This window comes from Coffea arabica, chromosome 3e (genome assembly GCF_036785885.1).
Source record: "Coffea arabica cultivar ET-39 chromosome 3e, Coffea Arabica ET-39 HiFi, whole genome shotgun sequence".
NCBI lineage: Eukaryota > Viridiplantae > Streptophyta > Magnoliopsida > Gentianales > Rubiaceae > Coffea > Coffea arabica.
In genome coordinates, this window is record NC_092315.1 from 6,430,792 (window position 1) to 6,458,272 (window position 27,481).

Consider the following 27,481-nt stretch of genomic DNA (forward strand, 5'->3'; position numbering starts at 1 on the left):
GTCAAATATAACCAAGAAATTTATTTTAATATTTCTAAAACTTATAAAAATATAATATAATTATGACATCATGCTAATATCAACGAGTTTTTAAGAACGGTCCAACCGATTCAACCAGTTGATCCCTGACCCAATAGTGTAGGTGAGTCGCTATCCAGCCCGAATTTAATATCATTGATGTTTTTTTTTTATCAGTGCCTGAATGAACTTATTTACTCTAAATAAGACTAAGAGTTAAAGTTTTCTGTACCTTTTGCAATTTCTTTATTTTTTTTTTTTGAAAGGCCCTTTTGCATTTTCTAGATATCCTTTATCTTAGAATCAACTTTACTAGAATAAATTTGTGACTTGTGAGGGAGAGAACGATGGTTATGTTAACTAAGGAAATCTTTTCTTTGGAAAAAGTAGCTTTTTTTTTTTTGGCTTGGAAGCATGGATGGGGCAAAGTCCTAAACGTTATTTTTTTTATTAAAATTGATTTACCCTAATTTTGTCTTATCTTAAGATAACCGCTTGGTCTATACATTTCTACTTTCTTCTAAAATTTTTTTGAAAAAAAAAGACTGAATAAGGAAGGAGAAATTCTTGACTATTGCTCTATTTCCAATTTTCATTCACAATTTTATTTGTGCACCTATTTTATCCCTATTAAGTGACACCTTATATCAGAAAAATAAAAACATTCTTTTCGTAATTGCACTTTTATTTTTGCACCTATTTGGCAGATTAAAGTGACTTCTTCATATATATATATAAAAGAGCCCCTTCATTTTTCATATACTACTACATTGCTTCAAGGAAACTCTTCACTGAGGAAATTTCAATAACTTCCACTTTCCCTCCACGGAAGGCCGAGGAGTAAAGAAGAATTAGGGAAAAGCATACCTCCCTCAACAGAAAAGTTAAAACTGATGAAACTGAAGATTTTGGTTTAAGCATATATACCTTGCTTTTTATGTTGTGGAACCATTAACCATACTCTTCCTCTTGGCAGGATGACTTGAAGGTTTAAACCTCTATACAATCCTCTTTCATTTGCTTCCAAATCACATTTTCTTGATCTTGATCCCTTCAATAGATTGAGAATTCATCTGAAAAGATGAGGCCCCATGCATGCATTTTGGTCATGATTGAACTGTTCTCCCTTGATCATCTCTAGTTCAACTTTCAGCAGCCACTGTCAGAAGAGATAATTTTGAAACATCAGAGCTTAGAATCAAATCACCTATTGCTATCAAAAGCTGAAAATCAACTAGAGTTGCAATTAGTTGTCACAACCGAGTGGTTTATGCACAAAAAGATCATGGATGCAAATCTTTAGAAATTGATCTTTTTGGTTACTTTATAATTTTGAAAATTCTCCCCTTTGATAACTAAATTAAGAATCAATTTCGTTTTCCAGTATAAGAATTAGACGACTCTACTAAAATTTTTCCCTCTTGTTTTATTTGAGAAAGAAACCAAAAAAAAAAAAATGGAAATGGACCTATCAAATTCCCACCTTTATGTGTCAACCACCATATTTACAGGTGCTTTACTAGCCCAAATTTGTGCTTCGCAGCTCAAACGATAAAAGAAATTGTTCTCATCAACTTGAGCATTTAACTCCAAAAGGCCCAACAAATAAGTTTAAACGCTAAATGATTAACATTTTGAGACCATTTCTCGTTAACTTTATTTTTGCGCCAGAACCCAACCATCAATTTAACTGGAAAAAAAAATTGGTTGCTATTGTTTTGCAGTTATGCTTACCTTTTCTCCAAAACAATAAAAATTAACTAACATATATATACTTCGTGATCTATTGAATTCTCATACAATTTTTAGTGCTCTCATTCTCAAATTCAGTAATATCTAAACCAAGATTGGCCTAACTTGTATTCTTTTAATCCACCTATCTATGTTTTTCTGTAATTAATCAATGTTTTCCTTAATTATACACCTTTAAAATTTCAAGTCAGCCAAAAACTCTGCAGGTTTGCAAAAATTACTCAGCAGATGACGTGTGGCCACTTCTCTTGCAAGATTACATAACCAACAACAAAGATCAAGATCTAAGACAGTTTCATTCCTTGCTTAGAATTAGACTAAGAAACCTTCAATCGATTTTTTTTTCTTTTTGTCAAAAAGAAACCTTCAATTAAAAGAGCTGATTTCTGTACAAAAATTGTTAAGGCAAACATGGCAACCTCAAGACTAGCAGCCCAGATGTCGAAATGCATTTCTTCAGGAGGAATAAAGCCCGGAAGTACGTGGATTCTTAAGGCTTTTATCAGTTCCACAAGGCCTTCTGAAAAAGTACGTTCCATAGATTCATTCATTCTCTCAGCCTTTTTAAGACAATAGGGATGTGCTAGAAATTTAGGTGCTTTTGTTTATTTGGTACTTGTGATGTGTTATTCATGCTGTGTTCTTCTTCCAAGATTATTTTTCGTAGTCTTAACTGAAAGAGAGTGAAATCCCATCTTTCGGATTTACATCTTTTGGTTTGATTTGTATGAAGTCAGAAAGAATGAAGGTGCAAATTAGTGGTTTAGCAATTGCCATTTTCTACTTTGGGTGGGGTGGGATATTGGCGACGTGAATGAAGCATAACATAGACATAGTGACAGTTTCTAGTTGGGAGCTGTTATGGCTATCAGTGTTCTTGTAATCATTGTTAGCTAGCTGATTTAGGCACACAATAATGATAGATTTGAGAATAATATCCTTCTTATATATATATATATATATATATATATATATATATATATATATAGACACACACACACACCCCCCCCCCCCCCTTTGCCTTGTCTCAGTCTTCAAGAAGCTTGTTAAAATTTGTAGTAAAATTAATTGTATGATATTACTGTTTTGACTTTTATTGAGGATTACAGCAATATTTGGATAAAGAGGCGTGCCAAAAGCTAAAGGAAGCAGCAGAAGCCATCACAGAAGGAATCAAAGAAACCAGGCAAACTGGTCAATTTATTAAAGAAACAGTTTCTTCTAATGCTGGAACAGTAAACTCCTTAGCCATTTTGTTCAATTTTCGTCTTATGTTCTATCGCTCTATTCGTTAGTTTACTTAGTAAAATACTACTAAAATAGTAGTAAATGCATTGCTTTAGGAACTTGGAATTTTTTTTCTTTTTCATGTGTTAACCTTTTTAATGTTGTGGTTGCTCAGGTAATCTCTGAGATGGCCAAAAAGGCACTTGAAAAGGCAGTAGATGCTTCGGAAGATGAGAAGGAAAAAAGCGCATGGGAAAAGGTCAAGGAAGCTGTGAAGGGGAAAAAATAGTTAAAATGACAATTGAAACATTTTGAAATTAAGCCTTCTATAGAGTCCATTGTTTGATTCGTAGCAATCTTTGGTTGTTCTCTTTGAATCCCTTTTGTTGATTTATGGTACTCACACAAAAGGGTTTTCTCCTCAACTTTTCATATTTTGTTTAGTAAGCAGTTTCATCTCATACCATAAGATGGCTTGAAAGTTGAAACTAAGCAATTCTTATTAGTATTTGAGGTTAAGATAACTTCTATGATGAGTAATTCGAGAATCATTGATTTCTAATTTCTTTGTGTAACTAGTTTTCCTTCATCTTTTGAAAATTAAACACATTAATTTTATGCAAATATCGCCTCGAAAGAACTTTAATTGATGTTAGATAACTACGTAAGAAAAAACTATATTCACACGCGAGTCAATGAATTGTATATAGCATTAATTACATATATTCTTACTCTTAAAACTTATACAATATGTGGATTTAGAATGAACATGTGTCAATTTAGCTCCCCCAGTTTGTCCATTGTTACAATATCTTTTCTTCTTTTTCCTTTCTTTGGAAATTGTTACAGTAGCTTTATCAAGGGATAAAAACTAGTTCGTATCAAGTTAAAGCAGTCTAGCAGCTGTTAAAGGACCCAGCCTTACTAAATCATGCCGAGGTATTGAACTGTCTTCTCAACAACGGACTAAAACATTTCATCATTACCATTCCAAATATGAATCTAAGGCTATGAAAACCTGCAGGGCTTTCATCAAAGTCATGTTCTTTTGAGAAAGAGTTGTCATATGTAAATAGCAAAAAAGGAAGGAATAAAACTTAGGAAATTGAACTCATTCTAGCCAGGAATGAAACTGTTGCATGCTTGATTACCAAATAAGGAAAGAATCAGTAAAAGGCTGAAACATAAAACAGCCTAAATCATATAGGACCACATGCATGTCACAGGCCTCACTTATATGGTCTTGTCTGAAGAACCTCAAGGTGTGCTCTGTACATCATGGATCAAGACTCTCCATGTCTTGTATGAAATGGACGAATTGATTTGAAATTTCTGAGTGGAAAATTTTCTATACATTTCTACAATTTCATGCAAGGTTGTAATTTGTAAAGAATAAAGCTAGGTTGGCTTTGGAGTGACCATTAGTTTTTTAGTTGAAGAACTTTTGGCAATTGTCTTCTGATTCATAAGGAACAATTTTAGTTTTGCTTGGCTGATTTTCTCCTCTCCTCATTTTCGACTTTGTGAAACCCTTTTGAGCAACAAGAACAAATTTATCTTAACTAGTGTAGGTGGAACTTGAATCTTGGTCAAGGTGGCCTTAATGATTTCTTTGATTACATCCACAGAGACAGAATTGGTCAGTATAGTAAAATTATATTCTTAGACAGAGTACTCTTTCCAACTAGCTAGTAGCTAAGGCCAGCCCCTTATCTTGGTCTTGGCCCGTTTCCCCACACAGCATAAAAGGGAAAATAAAAGCAAAAACAGGACCTAGCTAGGAAGTTTTTGAAACAGAAATTCTCAGAGGTGTGTGTGTGTTTCTTAACTAAGGTATGAGAGGGGGGGGGGAATCAGATTTTGATGGGAGTCCACTGGACCAGGAAAGTAATGGAAATTTGTTGTATGCATGACTTTTTACACCATTTTCAGAAGTCAAAAACATTTTTTGTTCTGCCATGGCTATCCAAATTTCCTCATTTTCTTGGACATGTCTTTGGTGAGTCCCACAATATTTGTTTGCACTTTGCAAGCTGTAATTGAACCTTAAAACCTGGGGATAAAAGTTGATAGGTTGACCATTGCATGTAGATCATCAGTGACAAAAAGCCAAATTTGCAAACGTTGGCTTCATTCTTCACTCCGGCGTACATTTGTAACTATAGTAGCTATCTTCTCCTTCTTTACATCAGACTAAAGAACAAACAAAACCGCAAAAAGTAGATAGTAAATAGACAAGCATCTTCAATGCCACCTCTCTAGTTCTAACCACCCATTTATGATCACTTAAATCACATTTTGACATTAGAGGATGATGAATATAGTAATGAGGATGCTGAGAAACTGGTGTTATTGCTTTTGGGAAACAAGTTTCGATTTGCCTGTGCCGAAGAAGAAGTTGCTTGGACATTACTTGGCTTCTTAGTTCCTTTATCACCTGCTGCTGGAGAGCCCTTGATTAGAACATCAACTTTTGCATAGTCCTCTCTTTCATTCTTGATTTCCTTGAGCATTGCTGCCACATCTTTCATTGTAGGCCTTTCTTCAGGGGATGCGTTTACGCATAATAAGGCTATGCCTAATGTTTGTGTCATTTCATCAATCTCTGATTCAGGCCTGGATAGTAAGCTTGGATCAAGGATTTCCAAACTTTCATTTTTCTGTCTCACCCAATCTGCTATGTGGACTCCATCTGGAATTGTTGGATCAATTGGTTGTTTCCCAGTCAAGACCTCTAACATAACCACACCATAGCTATAAACATCGGTCTTTTCTGTGATCTTCATCATGTAGCCATATTCTACAACAAAATCCCATGAATTAGTTTAGTATGGCCGATGATAATGCAGCCGAAACAGATTTCAGTACATATGCAATGGAGGTCAAATATTCATTTAGAAGAAAATTCACAGATGTATCTGTATATCAAGTGAATTTACATAAAGTGTATTAAACATGAAATGTGACATACATTTTATTTACTACAAGAAGAAAGAAAGAAACTTACCTGGAGCAATATAGCCATAGGAACCTGCAACTGTATTGGATGAGCGAGCAAAATCGCTATCTTCAACAAGCTTTGCAAGGCCAAAATCAGCGATATAAGGCTCAAATTCAAGACCAATGAGAATGTTATTGGCCTTAATGTCTCTATGAACAATTGGAGGGACACAATCATGGTGTAAATAAGCCAGTCCTTGTGCAGCTCCTAAAAGAATTTGATATCTCAGTTCCCATTCCAGAGGACTTCCATTTCTCTCATGAAGAAGGCTGCCTAAGCTCCCATTAGGCATATAATCATACATGAGCAATCTAGTGCTTCGATTCCAACAATAGCCTAGGAATCTTACAATGTTTTTATGCCTGATTGCGCCAAGTGTTTTTATTTCTGCTGAGAAGGAATCACGAAGAGTACACTTCTCTTCGCTGCATCCGTTGGTTGAGCCCATTGAAGATGGCCACAGCTTCTTTACCGCAATAACCTCACCGTTATCCATAGCTGCCCTGTAGACAACTCCAGAACAACCTTTTCCAACCACATTTGACTCCACCAGGCATTTTAACACTTGATCAACAGAGAAATTTAGTTTCTGGAATGGAATGAATTGCCAAGGCCATGACTCTCCCATTTCTGAATCATCACCACCTTTCAAACTCCTACGTGCTCGGACAACTGCAAATGTTCCCATGACCACCATTGCAATTGTCAGGGTGACAAGCAATGCAATTGCCACTTTGAGTCTCCTTGACCTCGTCATATTATTCTCATTTTTGGCTACTTCAATGCCAGCCACATTGCCCTGGAAGCAGGAGTCCTGCCCAAAGGAGCACAGGCCTTGATTCCCTGCCAGGTCTGATACAGATAACTGCCGAAAGAACTTGTTGTCAGGAAGATAACCAGACAAATTATTGAATGACACATTCAGAGAGACGAGATTATCCAGCATTGCTAGTGGGGTCAAGTTTCCTTCAAGGTTATTGTGTGAAAGGTCTAGTATGGAAAGCTTGGAAAGTGAAGATATCTGGGCAGGAATTGGCCCAGCGAGCCCATTGCAGCTCAGGTTGAGAGTAATTTCAAGGGATTCAAGTTTGCTCAGCTCCAAAGGGATCGGACCAGAGAGCTTGTTGCTACTAAGATCTAGAAACTGAAGGCTTGAACAGAGGCCTAGTGAAGGAGGTATTGATCCAGAGAACTGATTTTCACTCAAGACTAACTTGTTCAGAGAAGCAAGACGACCAAAGCTCGCTGGTATAGGACCAGAAAATTGGTTCACTGAAACATCCAAGACTTGAAGCCCAGACAGAGATGACAATGCATTAGTCAGGGGACCTTCGAGCGTATTGTTGCTTAGGTCTACCATCTGTAGCTCTGTGCAACTTCCAATCTCATCAGGTACTGATCCAGAAAGGCGATTACCAGACAACTCAAGAAAGTTCAAGATTTTAAGGCCCCCAATTTCTTTAGGAATTTGACCTGTAATCCTGTTGCTTCCAAGCCTCAACCTTAGCAGAGAACTAGAATTTCCTATTTCGGGAGGTAATGTGCCCGAAATGTCATTAGAAACCAATAGAAGCTTTGTAAGGTTTTGCAATTGGAACAAGCCCGGAGGAATACTACCAGTAAGTGAATTGTGAGATAAATCTAGAGCCTGTAGGCTAGCACAACCAGTCAAACTTGCAGGTATGCTTCCTTCAAGCTGGTTTTCCCAAGCAAAAAACACTATGAGGTTAGATAACTTTCCCAGCTCAGGTGGTATCAAACCTGATATCTGGTTAGTATCAAGCTGCAACTGCATGAGATTTGTCGCATTTGACAGAACCGAAGGAATTGATCCAGACACATTATTGTCACTAATCATAAATTCTTCAAGCTCAACAAGGCCACCAATAGACCATGGTATAGTCCCGGACAAAGAGTTCAAAGATAAATCAATCATTGTCAATTTACTACAATTCCCAATCTCCTGTGGAATAACCCCAACTAGATTATTCTGCCACAACAACAATTTGTCTAGATTTTTGAGCTTGCCAAGCTCTGGTGGAATTGAACCAGAAAGGCTATTTTCATACAAGTACAAGTTGACAAGCTCGGAACAATCCCCTATTTCAGGAGGGATCTCTCCAGAAACCATTGTAGTATAAATAGACAACGTCTTCAGTTTGGTAAGCTTACCTAATGAAGCAGGCAGAGAACCGGAAATCCTGGTGTCTGCGAGGCCTAAATTAGTCATGTTACCACAGTTTCCAAGCTCATCAGGGATTTTTCCAGCGATGTCCTTATTGCCACCTGCTCTCAGAATTTCAAGATTTGGTAACAGACCTAATTCAGAAGGTATGCTCCCACCCAGACGGTTGTCAAACAGATAAAGGTTCTTCAGGCTTTGACAATTGCTCAACTCAGCTGGGATTTTCCCTGTCAGCTGATTAGAGTTCAAGAGCAAATCTTGGAGATTCTGAAGCTTGGCAATGCTTGTTGGGATGCTCCCCACAAGGGTATTTGAATTCAAGTCTATAGCTGTAAGTGCAGCACAATCCCCCAGTTCAGAGGGGATAGTTCCAGTAACATTTGCATCAGATATCACAAGCTTTTGGAGGTAAATGAATGAAGAAATATTTGAAGGCAAGGGAAGCTGAAGAGGGATGGATTGTATATTAATTTCAGAAACAAGTCCTTGTGAATTGCATGTTATGAAAGTCCATTTGCATGGATTTGAGTCACGCAAACTCCAGCTTGAAAAACCCTGAGGTGGTGAAGGAGAGGAATGCAGCCATGAGTACAGAGTTAAACCTTCATGATTGATGGCAAAAGCAGTTGGTGTAAGGAGATTGATCAAAAGGGCTGAAAGAATAGTGAAAGAAAGGAAGAATGGTGATAAACAGGTAGTAAAGAATGAAGGGAAGAAGTTGTTTTGGCTGAGGTTGTAGGAGTAGTAGTGCAGCTGCTGCCTCGAGCTGGGCATCGACATTTGCCTCAATTTCCAAACCTTTCTTCTCGGGTTTGCACCATTTACGTTTTGCTGTTCCTTTCTCTATCTCTGTGTTGTCTTGCAGCAATAACTTCTTTTTCTGGTTTTTGCTTCTTTCAAACTCAAACTCTTAAACAGAAAGTCTCAGGTTTTAACTCTTACCTAATTCCTTCGCATAAACAAACCACGAAAGTAACCATTAAACAAAAGAGTTTTGTCAAACCCAAGATAATAAAAAAGATGATTAAAGAAATAAAGGGCTGTAAAGCTAGCTAGCTACTACTATACTAAAGAAAAACAAAGACGAATAATGAAATCAAGAAGCAAGGAATACCTAGAGATTAGCAAGTTTCTGCAGAAGCACCACCACCCCCACTTCAACATGACTGACCATTTCTTTCGGTTTTTTAACTTCACCTAGGATCCCACTCCCTACTAGTGTGTGTTTGTGAGTGTGAACAAGTGTGTGAAAGATTTAGCAATTGTTTTTGTGGTGCTATGCAATATATTAATGCAGAAGGCTGGTCAGATAAGTGATGCATGGATTTGGTCACGCGCAGGTGCTAAGCAACAGCTGTCCCGTGACTTGATTTTTTCTGTTAATGAAATTGTTGATTTCTTGATTGTATGGCAGATTTCTCTATTGAGTTTTGCCTCTAGTATACATGATTCAGCACAGCTGTGTATAGGCTGAAATGAGTGTAAAAGGGCAGATAGCTTCATCCAGTTGAGAATTAATGCAGAGGTTGTCTTCTTTCTCCGTTTCTGTCTTCTCCCCAACTCCTTTTTCAGCCTGTTCATGGCACCATAATCGACCCTGAAACTGATTTTCAATTTTCAATAGTAGCAGTAACACATGCCGACTCTGAATACACAAAAAATGATGATATGCATACAACGAAAGATACTCATCATGATGGGCTGAAATAGTCTGAATTTTATATGTTTCTGTACTATATCCACCTCTCCTAGGAATCAAATCAACAAAAATGGCAAGTTTTATTTTAATTTTTACTCCTAGTGGTTGTGAAATTCGAAAGCAATTTAGAGTTGAATAATGGTAGTGAATCTTTATGGATGGATGAACAATGATGAATTACCATAACTGAGTATAGGCCATTTTCTGTTGGGGGAAAAAACAAAGTGTAGGCCATTTTCTTTTTTTATGTTTAACATATGTTGGAATTGTCAGGATTGAATCTCTGCAGGAAGATAAGGCTAAAATTCATTTCATCATAATCGTTTTACAATTAATCCATCAAACTTTTCCTCTTCTTCAAAAAAGAAATCCTTTTTATTCCAACAAAAACAAGAGTCAAATGGATCCATATGATGATGAAAAGCTCTTCCTATCTTAGAATTCAGTTTTGACTTGTCATCTTCATCCTCCCCTCTTAAACAAATGAAAGAACAAGACAAATTAGTAGTGATATATATATATAGGCACACACTTTTATTGGTCTAATTTTGATGGAAAAAAAATGTGATTATCCTACTAATCTACTTTTTTATTTATTTACCATCAAATGTCAAAAATTGCAGAGGATAACTGGAAGGAAGATGATTGAAGATTGCTAATGCCGCAAGCCTGCTAAACCCAAGGGAAAGGCCATGCGTAAAAGCATGATTTGTATGATAATGTAAGATTAATTTTGTAAAACAATCATTTTTCTCTAGAAATGTCAAAATTAATTCATTAAATATTTAGTTAATTATTTATGCACTTTACAGCGCGTCGACTGCACGTGTCATTACTGCTGGTGAAAGGGATGAAACTATCCCTAAACATTTTGAGCTGACAAAACACAACGGAGAGTACATAGGAATTAGCAATGGCCATTAGATCCGATGAAATTTGTGTTTTTTATTATGCATTAGGAGACAATTCTGAATGCAATTAATTTAAATCTACTTATTTTAATTTCCATGGCTCAGAGTAAGTATGACCTTTTTTTTTAATGAGCAAGTAAGGAGAGTCACCTTACTCACTATTTTTTTTTTTACATAAAATAGAATAAATCTGCAATGGCATAAAGAGCAAATATCTTGCTTGAATTGCTATTTTCTGAAATTTTTGTAAAAAAATGTACTGGATGAGATAAAAAGGTGATTGAAAAATGTAGAAATTTTTTAGCAAAAAAATGGCTTTCCAAATGAGGCCTAACGTTGGGGGCTCACAAAAATATAAATATTTACGCAAATCTATATGTATTTGCAGAACTGCTTATTAATAATACATTTTTTAACAAATTTCAGAGACGTATTTTGAATTACAGTCTTCTCCCTCTCTCTCTCTCTCTCTCTCTCACACACACACACATATATTTAAAAATTTTGTGTCATTGAATGCTAATTCATTAGTAGATATACTAATTAAATGACTTTAAATTTCTTTGTTCAACTCTCAAGCATTTTTCATTTTCTATTCTCGCTTGTAAGATTTTATAGTTTCTCTTGAATTGGAACATGTATCAACACGCAAGACTTTATAACAAAAAAAATGTAAATTTTATATACACTGATAGTATATATATTATCATCGATAATTTTCTGATACATGTGTAAAAGTTGAATTTTAAATTCAAATTTATATAATTATTATTTATCTAAAATTGACTGACAGTATATATGCTACGAGTATAAGAAAAATTAATCCAAAAAAATGAAGGAAATGAAAAGTTCAAATTGCCCCTTGCAACAAAATCTTAGAAATAAGAAGCATACAACAAAATCTGTAGGTCCACACGTGTTGACAATGATGGTAATTGGTAGATTGTAGTCAGAAAGGTCTTGTTGGCGAATCAAAACCCCAAAGGGTGGGACCATATGAAAGTGGGCTCAATCACCATTCTAAAATCCTAAAAAGAAGTACTAAAAGAATTTGGGCCCCAAAAAAACAAGAAAGTTGTCCAAAATTTGGAGTTAAGTGGATTGAGTGGACTGGAGACTGATACCTTTTACTTACAACATATTCCAGATTTTGAGGCCATATCACGTGAATAGAGGAATCAAATCGATATATATATATATATATATATATTAGTTTTGCCCACTAATCGTTGACTAACCCAAATCCCTTTTCAACATCATTATTGATCATGCCATTTGTGAATTTATCCTATCATTCCTTGTCAAAATAATTGCACGAACATGCATAGATTTGGAATAGCAAATCTTCTTCAAATGGTTATTACCACTTGCTAAACTCCTACTATCAGTCAACATCTTTTATTGACAACATTTACATAACGAGTACCTTTAAGGGAATCAGTTAAATGAGATTACAAGTGTTAAATTTTATGGATTTTTATAATCAGTGTTTTGAAGTATTCGTTAAAGGGCTTTTCTAATTGGTGTCAATCATTAATATACCTAAAATTTACCTAATCTACGTATATGTACATATACTAATTATTACCCGTCCTTACATTTACGTGACTGATAGGGTGTTAATTGTTAGCAATTTTATTGTTAATTTCCCCTGTTATCCTTGCCAAATATTGTTTTAATTATTAATATTTACTTATATTTGGTATTGGACCCAATTTCAGGAGTGAAGCAGAAAATTACCAAAAAGGAGGGACTTGTATGGAAAAATGCAGATTTCTAAGGGTTTCAATCCTTGGGCCCTTGAATTGGTGGGGGACCACAAGCTAGTGAAAGGCATTTGGTCATTTGGGCTTCAAAGAAAGCAACGTAGAGAGACTTGGAACAAGAAGTACTTGGGAGGCTTTGTCCACATGTGTGGGGACCACCTAGATAGCTTTTAGTCATCTTTCTTTTGTTGCTTTAAAAGGGGGACAACGTACAGAAGCAAGAGATATCTAGGGCTTTAGTTTTAGTTTTTTAGTTTAGTTCTAGTTTTCTTTCTTTGGACTGGCCTCTGACACACGCCAGGTATTCGACAATATTCCCCAACGGGGAGAGTTTCTCATGAGGCGTGGTTAAGCTTTTCTAGTCAAGGGGACAACTGACGATTTGGTTCGACAATTACTGTGAGATCGAATCTGTTTTAATTATTTTCTTCATTTATTGGTATTTATATGTTCCTTGATTTTAATTGCTATGGCCTAGTGTATGATTGATTAGTGCGCAATAATTAATTATTCATATAGGCTATTTTTGCTAAATAGGGGTAATTGAATCCGTAATTGTTCGTTATCTCTACCTCAGTAGCAACTGGCGTAATTGGGTTTATGTCAGGGGAGCATATGATCTAATTTAAACAAACCCTCGTAGCGTGTTTGTTGGTTAGGATTGAGCCTTTCTAATTATTAATGCAATCTAGAAATTAAATCCTACGGTCGTACCTAGGGTTATTTTTGGGTTAGAGAAATAGCTAACGGTCGTACCTTAGCTATCGAGAAATTAAGGAAGGGTTGGTTGTTTATCGCGTGCATGACAACTATAACTAATCTATTGCTAAATGTTGGAATTATTTCTGCATCAATTATCAGTGCATGAACCATTTCTGATGTGTACCCTTGGCTAGAGTTTACCCAATCATTTCTTTTAATTAATTATTTTCTGCAGTTAATTTATTTAGTTAAGCATTTAATCCAAAACCCCCCATACTTTGGACTCTAGAAGAAACAAATTATCCCCAATCCCTGTGGATTCGACCCTACTCACTACTATATACAAAATCTGTATTTTTCTCGAGTAGGTTTTTATTATTGTACAGGTTCGGCACCTGTCAATTTTTGGCGCCGTTGCCGGGGACTGGCGCTAGTTATTTGTTTCTTTTTAAGTTCATCTTGTTTTCATTTTTTTTTTTTTATAGTTTATGGCTGCTAGCATTCCATATTTTGATGATAGACCGGACTTTGTTCCTGAATGGGGTTATGAGACTCATGTTTTTCCTAATGATCAATGGGCTGTTGCAAATTGTGGAACTTATTTTGACTCAGGTTATTCAACTGACACATGCCCCGCATTTCAAGACAATCTAAGTGCTCCAATTGATATTTTCGGAGATTTTCCACCCCAATATCAAATGCAGTATGACCCTTATTCAAACGGGTATGATCAAGGATGGTGGGATAATTCCAGTTTTGATTATGCAACCGGGCCAATGGATTTTCAACAGCAAGAGTCTCAACAACCATCGTCCCTGTCAGGGTACCAGCAGCAATACCAACCCCGACCACCTCCGCCCCCTCAATCTGGTTCATCTACGGAGGAGTTGCTGAAACAAATGATGACAATCATGGCGCAAAATCAGCAAAGGACGGAGGCAGTTATTATGCAAAATCAGCAAAAGACAGACTCCGAAATGCAGGACATAAGGAATCAGATAGGTCAATTGGCCACCAGAATGAACCGTTTGGAGTCCCAGAACCAAGGGAAGCTGCCATCTCAACCGGAGTTGAATCCGAAGAACGTGAGCGCAATGATCATAAGGAGTGGGAAAGAAATTCAAGGGCCTGAGCCTGTGATCCCTATGGACAAGGATGACGAGCTGCAAGATTTTCAAGAAGAGAGATGTACAGATGCAGTTGAAAAAGAAGCTGAAAATGAAAAAATGAAACCCCAACCGCAACCCATTCAAGTGAAAGAATCCAGTGGAGAATCATCAAATGTGGTGACACCACCTCCATTCCCTAACCCGCATTTTCTTAACTCTTACTCCATGATTTCTGTTAATGAGATTGATTTTGTTATACCGGAAGTTCTTGAGTCTCATGGCAGGAATGAGTTAAGAGTAGCTATGGTCAAATATCTTGAACCGTCGAAGGCTCTTGATGGAGGAGTGGATGAAGAATTGCGATCAATGCTTGATTACTTGGCGCCATCAACTAGTTCATGGAAGACCGTAGCTCGTGTGTTCAAAGATTACTCCATCTATGAGGGCTATCAGGACTATGTAGAGGATGAAGCAATGAGACGAGCCACAAGATTTTATCCTCCATGAACAAAACATGATAATGTCTAGCCAAAGACATTAAAGAAAGGCGCTCATTGGGAGGCAACCCAATTGTTTCTTTTAGTTGTTTGTTGGTTTCGTGTCTTAGTTTAAATCTATTTTCCTTGAATTTGACTGATTTTGGGTGTTAGTTTTCGTTTTTGCTGCTTTATAGGTGCCATTCAGTCATGACGCGCCCGCGTGGTGACGAGCAGGAAGCTAACGATCAGAAACTTCAAACTTCTGGGAGCTCTCTCGCCCTCATGACGTGCCCGCGTGGTGATATGCAGGAAGCTCACGACCTGAACTTCTGGGAGCTCTCTTGCCCTCTTGACGTGCCCGCGTGGTGACGTGCAGAGAGCTCACGATCAGAAACTTCTGGGAGCTCTCTTGCTCTCTTGACGTGCCCGCGTCACGTTCGTGGGAAAGGTCAGGATTCAAAAAAAAAAAAGAGAAAAAAAAAAGAAGAAAAATTTTTATTTAAAAAAGTCGAAATCAATTTTTCGAAAAAAAAAAGGGGAAATATTTCCGTGGCTCAAAGAGCCTCATAATTGGAAGAAAAGAAAAGAAACATTTTTGCCAAAAACAAAAACAAAAAAAACTATTTTTTTTTCTTTTTCTTTCTTTCTTTCTTTCTTCTTTTTCTTTCTTCCTTTCTTTTCTTTCTTTTCTTTCCTTTTCTTCTTCTTCTCTGCCGTTCCCCTGTTTTTCCCTTTTCCTTCCTGTCCTTCATTCGTCCGCCGCCGTCGCTAGCTCCTCCTCCAAGCCCGCGAGCCGCGTCTCTGTCCCTCCACCAGACGCCGCCGCCACCTGCAGCCCACAGTGACGCGCGCCGTCCATCCCGCAGCTCCGCCTCTTGTCCAACCCAACCTCCCTGGTTCCAGAATGATGTCGAGAGTCCATGGTGAAGCCACGAATGGCACCAGCTCCAGCTGTGAGTTGCCCCACAACTTCCACCTGAACCGCCCCTATTTTGATGACTTCAGGGAAGTACCGTTGCCCCTCTCATTCCTTCTGCTTTTACATTATCACATTGAGGGCAATGTGTCATTTAGGTGTGGGGGGGAGATTAGTTGGAGTGCTAGTATTTTTGTTTTTAGTTTCTAAAGGCTTTTCCTTTGTTTTAGTTTGATATTTATCTCCTTTTTCGTTTATTTTCTTTTCTTTTTTCTTTCTAGTGGTCAGTCTTCATATGAATACCAAGTTTGATGCTGGATTGTTGTCTCTAATTCTGTTATTGCCAAGTTTATTAATAAAAAGGTATCAAGTTGATGTGGTTGAGTTCAGGAACATCTCTTTGGTGAATATCAATAATTGCTTAACTTTTCCAATTTTTGGTTAATTTTTCTAGGCATAGGGAATGATTGTTGGCATTTTTCATGTGAATTGGTCCAGTTATTAATTGTAGTTCTCCATGTCTAGAAATTTGAGGCTGGCTGCTGTTATTCTTGTGTTGCTTTTAGATATCGTGTTATATGATGTAAATAAGAATTGACTGTACTCCACTAGTAGTTACTACTGAGTAACCGGGGATCTTCACCTAAAGTGTCGATTCTCGCGTCAAAAGGTAGTAGTTACTATGAGTGCGTGGTCCCGTAGCGATTGGAGCTGAGTAACCGGGCTCCTCCATCTGTCAAATGTTGGAGTTCGCGTCAAAAGGTTCTAAGGGCTATAGACTAAGTCTTTTGTTATTCAAAAAAAAAAAAAGAGAAAAGGAAAAGAAACAAAAACAAAACAAAAAGAAAAAAATAAAATAAAGATTGTGTTAGTATGTGTATAAGTCAGCTTGCCTATTTGTGATCTTAATGTCGAGATTTTGGTTAATAGATGGACCATTTACTGATAAATATGAGCAACCATTCCTTTTTCTTAGATTAGTTTGCTTTAAAATTGGAGGAGTTGGTAGTTTAGATGCTAACCGGGGTTATTTTTCTTGGATCTTGACCTGTGTCGCTTGATATATGATTTTCTTGGTGTCTTGGCAATACGGTAGTTGGAGTAACCGCCATGGTCAAATTTGGGTGTTCAATTGTTGTTCCCATGCTTGAGGGCAAGCATGATTTAGGTGTGGGGGGAATTGATAGGGTGTTAATTGTTAGCAATTTTATTGTTAATTTCCCCTGTTATCCTTGCCAAATATTGTTTTAATTATTAATATTTACTTATATTTGGTATTGGACCCAATTTCAGGAGTGAAGCAGAAAATTACCAAAAAGGAGGGACTTGTATGGAAAAATGCAGATTTCTAAGGGCTTCAATCCTTGGGCCCTTGAATTGGTGGGGGACCACAAGATAGTGAAAGGCATTTGGTCATTTGGGATTCAAAGAAAGCAACGTAGAGAGACTTGGAACAAGAAGTACTTGGGAGGTTTTGTCCACATGTGTGGGGACCACCTAGATAGCTTTTAGTCATCTTTCTTTTGTTGCTTTAAAAGGGGGACAACGTACAGAAGCAAGAGATATCTAGGGCTTTAGTTTTAGTTTTTTAGTTTAGTTCTAGTTTTCTTTCTTTGGACTGGCCTCTGACACACGCCAGGTATTCGACAATATTCCCCAACGGGGAGAGTTTCTCATGAGGCGTGGTTAAGCTTTTCTAGTCAAGGGGACAACTGACGATTTGGTTCGACAATTACTGTGAGATCGAATCTGTTTTAATTATTTTCTTCATTTATTGGTATTTATATGTTCCTTGATTTTAATTGCTATGGCCTAGTGTATGATTGATTAGTGCGCAATAATTAATTATTCATATAGGCTATTTTTGCTAAATAGGGGTAATTGAATCCGTAATTGTTCGTTATCTCTACCTCAGTAGCAACTGGCGTAATTGGGTTTATGTCAGGGGAGCATATGATCTAATTTAAACAAACCCTCGTAGCGTGTTTGTTGGTTAGGATTGGGCCTTTCTAATTATTAATGCAATCTAGAAATTAAATCCTACGGTCGTACCTAGGGTTATTTTTGGGTTAGAGAAATAGCTAACGGTCGTACCTTAGCTATCAAGAAATTAAGGAAGGGTTGGTTGTTTATCGCGTGCATGACAACTATAACTAATCTATTGCTAAATGTTGGAATTATTTCTGCATCAATGATCAGTGCATGAACCATTTCTGATGTGTACCCTTGGCTAGAGTTTACCTAATCATTTCTTTTAATTAATTATTTTCTGCAGTTAATTTATTTAGTTAAGCATTTAATCCAAAACCCCCCATACTTTGGACTCTAGAAGAAACAAATTATCCCCAGTCCCTGTGGATTCGACCCTACTCACTACTATATACAAAATCTGTATTTTTCTCGAGTAGGTTTTTATTATTGTACAGGTTCGGCACCTTTTATTGACAACATTTACATAACGAGTACCTTTAAGGGAATCAGTTAAATGAGATTACAAGTGTTAAATTTTATGGATTTTTATAATCAGTGTTTTGAAGTATTCGTTAAAGGGCTTTTCTAATTGGTGTCAATCATTAATATACCTAAAATTTACCTAATCTACGTATATGTACATATACTAATTATTACCCGTCCTTACATTTACGTGACTTTCCCATTTAATTTTACCTACTCTCTTTTGTATTTACTTATTTTTTCTAATTAATTTTATATTTTCAAAAATATGACACCTGAATTATATTATAACGAGTGCCCAATGAACATTCGTTAGACATACCCTTCATTAAAATTCTTAAATTGTACTTGTGAATGTTACACGATTATATTTATTAGTGCCTTTTATTTTCATAAGTTGGTCTTGCTCTTATCAAATAATTTACATTTGAAACTATCTGAGGGCACTTGTTAATCAAACCCAATTTCTAGATAAATTTTTAAAATTTTATCAATGGAAGGGATATTGCATAAAAGTATTTGTGCCGTGTTTGAAAAGAGAAAGTCCTAATAATCTTGATATAACTAAAAAAATATAGGCACTTGTGGGTTTTATGTGAAAATTTTCCTTTTATTCATGATCTAGACATAGGTAGCAACCCATTCCATAATTCTTCTCATTACCTCTCGCGAGAAAATGATCCTATTAAAGAAATGAATTGTACAATACAAAATAACATAAAACCACATAAATTTAACCTTTCCTTTCTTCCAATTCTCCCTTTAAGTCTATATGGTGAGAGTTTCAATCGTTACAATATACATAAATAATATATGTATATTTATGTATAATGTATGTATGTATATAGTGCATTATTTGTGTGGTAGAGAACAAAAATATTCTTATAATTGTGGGAGTAAAAATGTAGATCGTAAAGTTCCCCTAAAAAATGTGGGACTATGGTCTATGGATGATACTATGGTCCAAAAATATAAAGCTAAACGGCGCAGCTCGCAGCCCCTATATTTAGGGTTGTGACCTTGGGAACCTCCCCAGTGGATCTAGCGACCTTTTTCTTCTGTCACCACCCTCACTTGCCCAACTAAAACCCTGATTTTATTTTTTCCATTTTTGACAGGACTTAGAAAATACCCTGAAATTTCTTCTTAGTTATAATAACCATGAAATGCTCATATAAGAAAACAGGTATGATTTCGCGTAAGAAGGTTAGTAATCATTGTTCATTGTTGATTTGGAGGCAAAAAATGTAGGGTAAGAAAATATAAGAAAGATATCTAAATCCTGACTAAACCTAAACTAAGTACGTGAGAATTATCCAAAAAGATGGTGCAAGCATTGCTTGAAGTTTGATGCATCATAGTCCATTTCTTGAAAATTAAACTCAAGACTATTTTTTCTTAGCATCTTCACACAAATCTTCTCGTAATCATTAAATTGACTTTAGGAGCTCTTCTCTTGCCTGATTATTGGACCGACAAGTTTTGCAATAAGCTTCTATTGCCTATATAGTTACTTCTCTTTGTATTAGGTCCTTTCTCAATTCTACAAGTATTACAGAAGAATCTGCAGATTTTTCAAAAAGTTGAAAAGTTTTATCGTGTCGTGTAAAGAAACTGCACTAAATTTTCTGAAACAGCTCTAAGATTACATTGAGCCCATAAATAGTTCGGTCAAAACTATCATTGATTCTTCCCAACTCAGAAAAAGAAAAAAGAACCAGGTACAAGATAATGAAAAAGGGTTAATACTAATCCGAAATATCCTTAGCTCGCAAATTATTGTTTAAGTTGATTGAGTTACATTTTGCGTTCTATATGGCCTTGCTTGGCAGACAAATTTTTTGTCAAATTTATCTGTTACAATTTTTTAAAACTTTAACTACAGTAATTTCAAAAAAATTTTCAAAATTTTTAAACTATACACATCAAAATATTAAAAAAACACACATTTCAAAAATTTTTTAAAAAACTTTTACAGTAAATCACAGTAAAATTTTAGAAAAATACCTAAAAAACTCACTTGCCAAACAGGCATCTCCATACACTACTTTGTAATGATTTCCTAGTCAAAAAGAAACAACCTAACATGGCTCATAGGACACCCTAGCTGTGGAAAATGCTTGGAGGAAAATGTGTGACAACTCATAAAGGACCAAACAGGACTAGCTCAACTCCCAAATATGATCACATCCAAACAGGAAAAAATGAAAGAAAATGGAACTCTGTCGTATTATAGTGAACTTGCCATGCATTTTGATGATTCCATGTGATTATTAGCTGACTTTATAGGAACTTGAATATGAGAGTTTGTTGTAACTGAGAGGGAGGCAAGAAGGGGCGTAATGAAGAGAAGCTGCTAACAAACATGGTAGAATAATTATGAAATTCTCGTACCTAAACTGGTAGCATCTTCAGAAGTTAGCGAAGCAAATAAATTTCAGTCAACAATAACTTCATTGTTGAAGTTAGCAAGATCGAACCTTGTCTTTTTTGCATGATGTCCACTTGGGAGTCCGCTAGTGTTGGAATAGTCAAAAACAAAAAAACCTAAAAACCAAAAAAAAAAAAAAAAAAAGAAGAAGATAATTTACCATGTCAAAGCAATTTGGGCAATCATGTGTGAAGCCAATAATTACGTGCTTTACAAAAATTCTTTGGAGTAAAATATTGACTGTCTTGTCTAGGTGTGTTTAGTTTTTCACCTTTTTCCTTCAAATGGTTTTATTTATGAATCGAGCCTCGGAAATGAAATTGTGGACAAATTGGTATTACCTGCCACGCACATCGTTTGGATTGAAGGAAAGGGACGAGAAAGAAAGGAGAGGATTCCGGTGAAAAGAAAAGGAAAAGAAAGTAGAGGAAAATGAAATCCATTGATCTTGTTTGTATTAAATATAAAAGGAAAATAAATGAAACCTTATTAATTTTTTATTTATTAGTATGAAATACCTATTTCTTCCTTGTTTAAAGTTATATAAAGTATAAATTTGTATTTCTTAAACTCAATTAGGCTCGATTGAGTTCGAATTAAGTTTGATTGAACTTGATTTACACAAGTTCAAACTCAAGTTCAAATAAGGCAAAATAAAATCGAGTTCAAACTTGAACTCTGACTTTCAAGAGCTCGAGTTTTAACTCAAATTGAACTCAAGTAACGAGTAATGCGTTACTCGAGTTTAACTCGATTCGATTACACCCTACTCTTTATCCTTTCCTTCCCTCCTTAGAAACCTCCGAACATTAAGAATCTTGTCCCTCCATTTTTCTTTATCATTCCCTTCCATTTCCCCAAACGCAAACTAGGCTTAAATGAATGAATGATAACCCCAGCATTAGTAGAATGACCCAAGCTTAGCCCAAGGGAAGTTTGGGCTGGTTCACTTCAAGATTGTCTGCTTTTGAGACCTTATAAGTAAGCTTTGATTGATTCTGGGCTCCGTGGTACGGCCTTCTGTTAGAAAGGCATTCTTACAGCGTTGATTTAGATTACCAAACCCATGACCATCGGTCCATCACAACAAAAACCCACCCAAAAAAAAAAAAAAGGAGAGAGAGAACCGCGGGAAAATGTCTGCGGCGACGGCTGTGGTGAAGGGATTGGTGCTGTCCCGGCCGGTGACTTTTGTAACCGGCAACGCCAAGAAGCTCGAGGAAGTTCGTACTATTCTCGGCAACTCGATTCCCTTTCAATCGCTCAAACTTGACTGTATGTAATTGTTTTGCAGCATATATATATTGGCACTTAATTCTTTATTTCCATATTTGATCTTTTTTTCCCTCGGTTTTTTGGTTTATGGTGGCTGCGCAGTGCCGGAGCGACAAGGTGAGCCTGAGGATATCTCCAAGGAAAAGGCTAAAATTGCTGCCAAAGAGGTATGTGCGTACAACTGTCGATGCATAAAGTACTACTCTTGCTCCATGCCGTACAACACTTTTTTGCATTGTTGCTCTGTCACTGGTTTGTTCCTATATATTAGCCTGTGTTACTGTTTTGTGTGCTTTATTTGAATTTTTTGTTGTTGAATCAAATGGAAACCCTTGAGTGCAAACTTCGAAGCATGGGGCACAAGTATTTCTGCACGGAGTACAGGTTTTAGTCCATCGGTAATTGTTGCGCTTAAGTTATTGTGTTGAAAAGAATATGCTCTGCCATTGATGCTCTGTCTCATAACACTATCTGTCTAGTGGATGCGTCTTTGTTTGTGCGTTGTTTTTATGCTTGGTGTTGAGTTTCATTGTTCTTAAATGGAATTGGAAGGTGAATGGACCGGTGCTGGTGGAAGATACTTGCCTCTGTTTCAATGCCCTTGAGGGTCTTCCAGGTAATTCCCTTAAAAGATGGAATTTTAGGTCTTCTTTTTTAATTTATCAACATGTTGTGAGCAATGTTTGGCAATTTTATGATTTTTTTTTAAAATGATTTTGCAGGGCCTTATGTGTAAGTTTTTCTACTTCAAGCTTCCGTGAGGTTAAGTTTATTTTTCTACTTTACTAGAATTTTCTTAGACTTACCATTACGTTCTTAAGCTGACTTGTTAATGGCACAAAAAATCAGGGTTCTTCTTTGTTATCTCTGGTGAAGAAATTGCAGTCGGAAGTGAACGAACCTGAAGCATGTTGTTAGGCCATAGATCAAAATTAACACTTAATAAGGTTGAAAAACAAATAGTCCAGTCTAGTTTCTAATGTGAAGAATGATTCCTCTCCGAATTGCTTAATGCAATATATTAAGGGCTTTTTCTTGTACATAAGGGTTGGTGTTTAGTACTACTACTTGAGTTTCATATAATAATAAGATTTACTGTCTTGTGATTTTGGAAAGAATGTGTAAAGAAAGATAAAGCTGAAAAACATCTTGCATAAGCTCTGGTTACAGAAAAAGAAACTATGGCTGGACTCTTTGAACTTCACGAGAGGTTTTATCATGTAACTGCTATAATGCATTTTACCACACCATAAAGTTCTCTCTTTTTACAAGCACATTATGTGCTTCTTTGGTAAATTGATTTATTATAGCTCTTGAAATGTCATTTTGGATTCATTTCAATTATGTGTTCCTGATTTTCTTTTGCTTTTTTATGGCAATCACAAACTAAATCTCTAGCAAGTGGTTTTTGCAGAAGATTGGACATGAAGGTATATTTTCTCTGTTGTTATGTTTCTTTTGATTCTTTGATATGCAATTATAAGAACTTCTTTTGGTCCTTCCAGTCATTTTCTTGTTTGTTAAGCTTGTTCTGCTATTGTAGGTCTGAACAACTTACTGATGGCATATGAAGATAAATCAGCCTATGCTCTTTGTATATTTTCTCTTGCTCTTGGGCCAAATATGGAGCCAATAACTTTTCTAGGAAAAACTGCGGTATGTCTTATTAACTGAATCAAATCAAGTATTATGTGTTTTTGCTTGTCAGTTTCATAGTTTGTAGCATTCATTTTTGCAAGCATGTATAAAGGTTTTGCTATTGGATAGAAGTCTTCAAGCTTTCCTACATACATTAATCTTTTGATTTTCAAGTTGTGCTGAGTTAGAAAACTGGCTAGAGAATGCTGGCCATCCTTTTGTTTCTGAGATACATTACTTCTCTTTTGGTTTACTTATTTGTGGTTTTTTTCCATTTTAAAAACATGAAAGGAGTTTGAATGAAGTTGGAGAGGCAATAATGGATTGATAAATACCGTTATCTGATTGGTGCATTGGATGGCCCCTCTTCTAAACAAATATTAACAGATTCCTTAATGGATTTGCGTTAGCAATATCTCTCAAGAAAATTCTTTTCGGAAGGAAAAAATTATTTAACTACTTGCATACATCTGAAAGTTGTAGTTTCTCCAAAGCTAATTTTGTGCGTCCTCATTTCCTTCTCTCCAAGAAAGTAGTAGGATTTTTTGGAGTAAATGTTTCACTTCATCTTTTTGCACTATTTTTGTTTTATCTTAATGGTAATCTCCCGCACCCGGTCATCTATGAGGGAGGAGGAAGGAGTAACCAATTGACTCTCGAATTTTTTGACATTTCAGGGCAAAATTGTTCCTGCCAAAGGACCCAATGACTTTGGATGGGATCCCGTCTTTCAACCTGATGGATATAATGAAACGTAATACCCATTCTCTATCTTGAGCAGCTCCTTTTTTTTCTTTTGCACGAAACCCTTCCAGATAATTGACATGTTCTTGCTGCAGGTATGCTGAGATGCCGAAGGAAGAAAAGAACAAGATCTCCCACCGCTCCAAAGCTCTTTCCCTGGTGAAATCCCATTTTGCTGAGGCTGGATATACATTTCAAACTGACATGACAATGGCAGAGTAAGCTATGAGGTCTTATCGAACCAAAAGTTTTAGGCAATTGCAAATCACAAGCTCTTGAAGACATGAATAGGACTGCAAAGAAACGATTATTATTCTGTTTATGATCACAGATAGGATCACGGAAATCTGATTTAGTGCTGTCAGCTAAATCTGTATCTTTCACTCATCATACTGCACACTGGAGTTGACTTGTAAAAGGAGATTATACGACTAAAGTTTCAAAAAAAAAACAACGTAAACTAACCAAAACTTTGCTAGATACACTGCTTTTGGTTGTTCCATCTAGCTGATAGTTCACAGGACGGACAAACTGCATTATCCGGTTTGGTTAGAATTTGTGCTCTCATTAACTTTTGTAGGTGAAATACAAATGTACTGTTTAACTTGAGAATGGCTGTTCATGTGGTGTTAATGTTAGTTTCTTGACGGATTTTTTTTTTTTTTGGTCAGACCTTGATGTATACTAATGAAGAGTAATTATGCAAGAAATTATTTGCTTAACGAAACAAAAAGCAATTCGATTACTCTAAGCTAGGCAATTATCTCTCATCATTAGCGGATCTTGAAAAGATTAAACCCAAATCCAGGTGGAGGCTTACATGCATCAAAAGCAATTTATTGTGCTTGTTCTATTAAGGAAGATATAGATGTCTTTTCCGCAATCCAGTCCATGAATAGTCATTCTGCCAATCGTCTTAACACTCAAAAATTGCCAACAATAATAGAGGATTAGCAAAGTTTACCTGTCATTTTTCAAGTTATTCTTCCAATATTAAAGAGCAACTGGATCTTTTAAAGAACCATATTTTGCTTTCTTCTTACGCTGAAGTTATATATATATATATATAAAAAAGAATCTAATCCTTTACAAAGAACGTAAACTTTCACTTCTTGTGATTCATTTTTCTTTCAACCAAATACTTTTGTTTCTTATCCACTTTGAATCTGCAAATTTTTTGTCTTGTCTTAAATTACGACTATTATTACGTTTGTGGCCTAAAAGTTTCATTTCTGGGCATATGATCATTGCTTGTTCGAATTCTTTCTCAAGAAATTATGCACATCCATTGTCAAACCAAGAAATGAATCTTTAACTGCTGTAGGTAGGGTCACAATTTGCTGCAAACTACTACACGAAATGAAAATTGATTTCTCTTTGGATTATTGCTGATACACACATAATTACATAACTAGTAAAAGAAGCTAGATCCAAAGCCATGACTATTTCTGCCCAGCTGTCGTATATTATCATCATTATCTAGTTATAATTAACTCCAAGAAGCACAATTATTAGATTAACCAATCAGTAAATCATGTCTGAGATCCACCAGCCATGTCAGTAAGAGTAGTAGAATCTGCTCTGTGTGAAATTTGGATTCGGAATCATTGAATCACGAGAGCAGCCTCCTATTCCCATTAATTCAAGTGTAAAAGTGATGAAAAACAAGAAAGACAACTGAAACAATAAGACGAGAAGAGACCCTAACGAGTAAAGACCCCATTTACTCTGCTGCGCCTCTGGATATTGGTGAGAGGGAGGGATGTAGCAACAATCAAAGGGAAAGTGAATGATAGCGAATATGAATTTGTTGCAAATTAGGCCTGTTTGGTTTGGAAAGTTACTATATGCAACATGCTAATTAATACATGTGCCGTTGGCTGTTGGGCGAATGCATCAGCATCAGCGAACAAGGCCCCAACCCCAAGTGTCCATTTGGGCAAAAGGATGGCTTCACATGCCCCCATGGACGATGGACCCAACCTCACATGCAGAGCTCTGTGGCTTTAGGCTTCTTGCACGTGGCTTAGATAGAGCACGGGATTCATTTTCCGATTTTGAGTCGCGACCGATCTTCTGTCCTACTTTTTTATTATATTGATATTTTTTTTTCATAAATATCATATTTTAATTTTTTTTAAATGTAACAGTTATTAACTGAGTAATATACAAAATTTAACAAATTCAAAAAATTAAAATACACAAAAGATGAGATTTTATGCTATATTTTTAATTTTCTATCGTATATCGCTTTTTTGAGACTGTTATATTTATTTTTTTACTCAATTAATAGTTATTGGATTTGGAGAAAATAAAAAAGAATTAAAATACGATATCTATGAAGGAGAAATATCAATATAATAAAAAGTGGGACGAGAATGGTAAGTGAGTGGAACAAAAGATTCGTTGCAATTTTTAGCATTAGTAGTCCATTGCTTAGGGGTTCATATACACCTAAAGCTACCTACATTTTCTAAAATTGATCGGATAAGAAGTAACTAAATTGGAATTTAGCTTTACTTCAAGTTAGAGATTCTATTGATGATGAGAATTTGGTGGAATGGAGATAACCCATTCTAGTAATTTGATTTTAATTTCATTTGCTTATGTTAATCGCGAATGAATTTGTTTAATTTAAAAGAAAAGTTGCATTAATTGAAAGCAAAGAGGGGAAGGACCTAAGTGAATGTTGTTGTGGTATGGAAGGTGTACTGTAAACCATAGGACGAAACTCATGAAAGTGAGAACAAGGTACTTTAGACAACAGCAGCACCCAACGTTGAAACAAACCTTAGATGTGAAACAAAGTACTTCAGAACAAAGTAGTATTTATTAGCATGGACCTCAGATGCTTACATGTGAATCGTTGGAATAAAACTTCCCTCCACAAAGAAAAGGAGGCTACCTTCTCATCAAAGCACATGTGCACTTTTCTTATATGGTTCTTTTGATTTTAAGATCAATGTATTTAGAAGGTGGGGAGGGAGGGGAATGCAAAGTCAATAGCAGAAGAAAATGAGGTAAAATTTCGATAAGAGGTTTTCTTTCCACTTCATATTGGTATGGACGAATTCCCATTCTCATGCAGTCAGTCATATATAGACTACTAATTGTTTAGGTCTTCTGTTGCATTCCATGACTTTCTACAATTGCAACGCATCATTTAATTTTCAA

The 27,481-nt window shown here is 36.1% G+C and overlaps 2 protein-coding genes across 2 annotated transcripts; one reads left to right on the top strand and one right to left on the bottom strand.

Annotated features, from left to right (window-relative positions):
• Positions 1 to 5,075: 5,075 nt before the first annotated feature.
• On the bottom strand, positions 5,076 to 9,769 carry LOC113737975 (uncharacterized). The gene is made up of 2 exons (XM_027265108.2): positions 6,005 to 9,769; positions 5,076 to 5,797 (listed from the first exon to the last, which is right to left on the bottom strand). Exons 1-2 carry the CDS (start codon positions 8,961 to 8,963, stop codon positions 5,289 to 5,291), a joined length of 3,468 nt encoding a protein of 1,155 aa, XP_027120909.2. The 5' UTR covers positions 8,964 to 9,769; the 3' UTR covers positions 5,076 to 5,288.
• An 11,946-nt stretch (positions 9,770 to 21,715) lies between these two features.
• On the top strand, positions 21,716 to 24,789 carry LOC113736706 (inosine triphosphate pyrophosphatase). Its single transcript, XM_027263781.2, has 8 exons — positions 21,716 to 21,925; positions 22,028 to 22,092; positions 22,478 to 22,541; positions 22,648 to 22,657; positions 23,324 to 23,355; positions 23,469 to 23,581; positions 24,241 to 24,317; positions 24,403 to 24,789. Exons 1-8 carry the CDS (start codon positions 21,787 to 21,789, stop codon positions 24,527 to 24,529), a joined length of 627 nt encoding a protein of 208 aa, XP_027119582.1. The 5' UTR covers positions 21,716 to 21,786; the 3' UTR covers positions 24,530 to 24,789.
• The last annotated feature ends 2,692 nt before the right edge of the window (positions 24,790 to 27,481 follow it).

Bases quoted from the DNA above. Each gene is read 5' to 3' on its own strand.
- LOC113736706 (XM_027263781.2), top strand. From the start codon at position 21,787: ATGTCTGCGGCGACGGCTGTGGTGAAGGGATTGGTGCTGTCCCGGCCG. The intron at 21,926-22,027 runs GTATGTAATTGT...GTGGCTGCGCAG, and splicing joins TCAATCGCTCAAACTTGACT to TGCCGGAGCGACAAGGTGAG. The intron at 24,318-24,402 runs GTAATACCCATT...TTCTTGCTGCAG, and splicing joins CCTGATGGATATAATGAAAC to GTATGCTGAGATGCCGAAGG.
- LOC113737975 (XM_027265108.2), bottom strand. From the start codon at position 8,963: ATGTCGATGCCCAGCTCGAGGCAGCAGCTGCACTACTACTCCTACAAC. The intron at 5,798-6,004 runs GTAAGTTTCTTT...ATTTTGTTGTAG, and splicing joins CTATGGCTATATTGCTCCAG to AATATGGCTACATGATGAAG.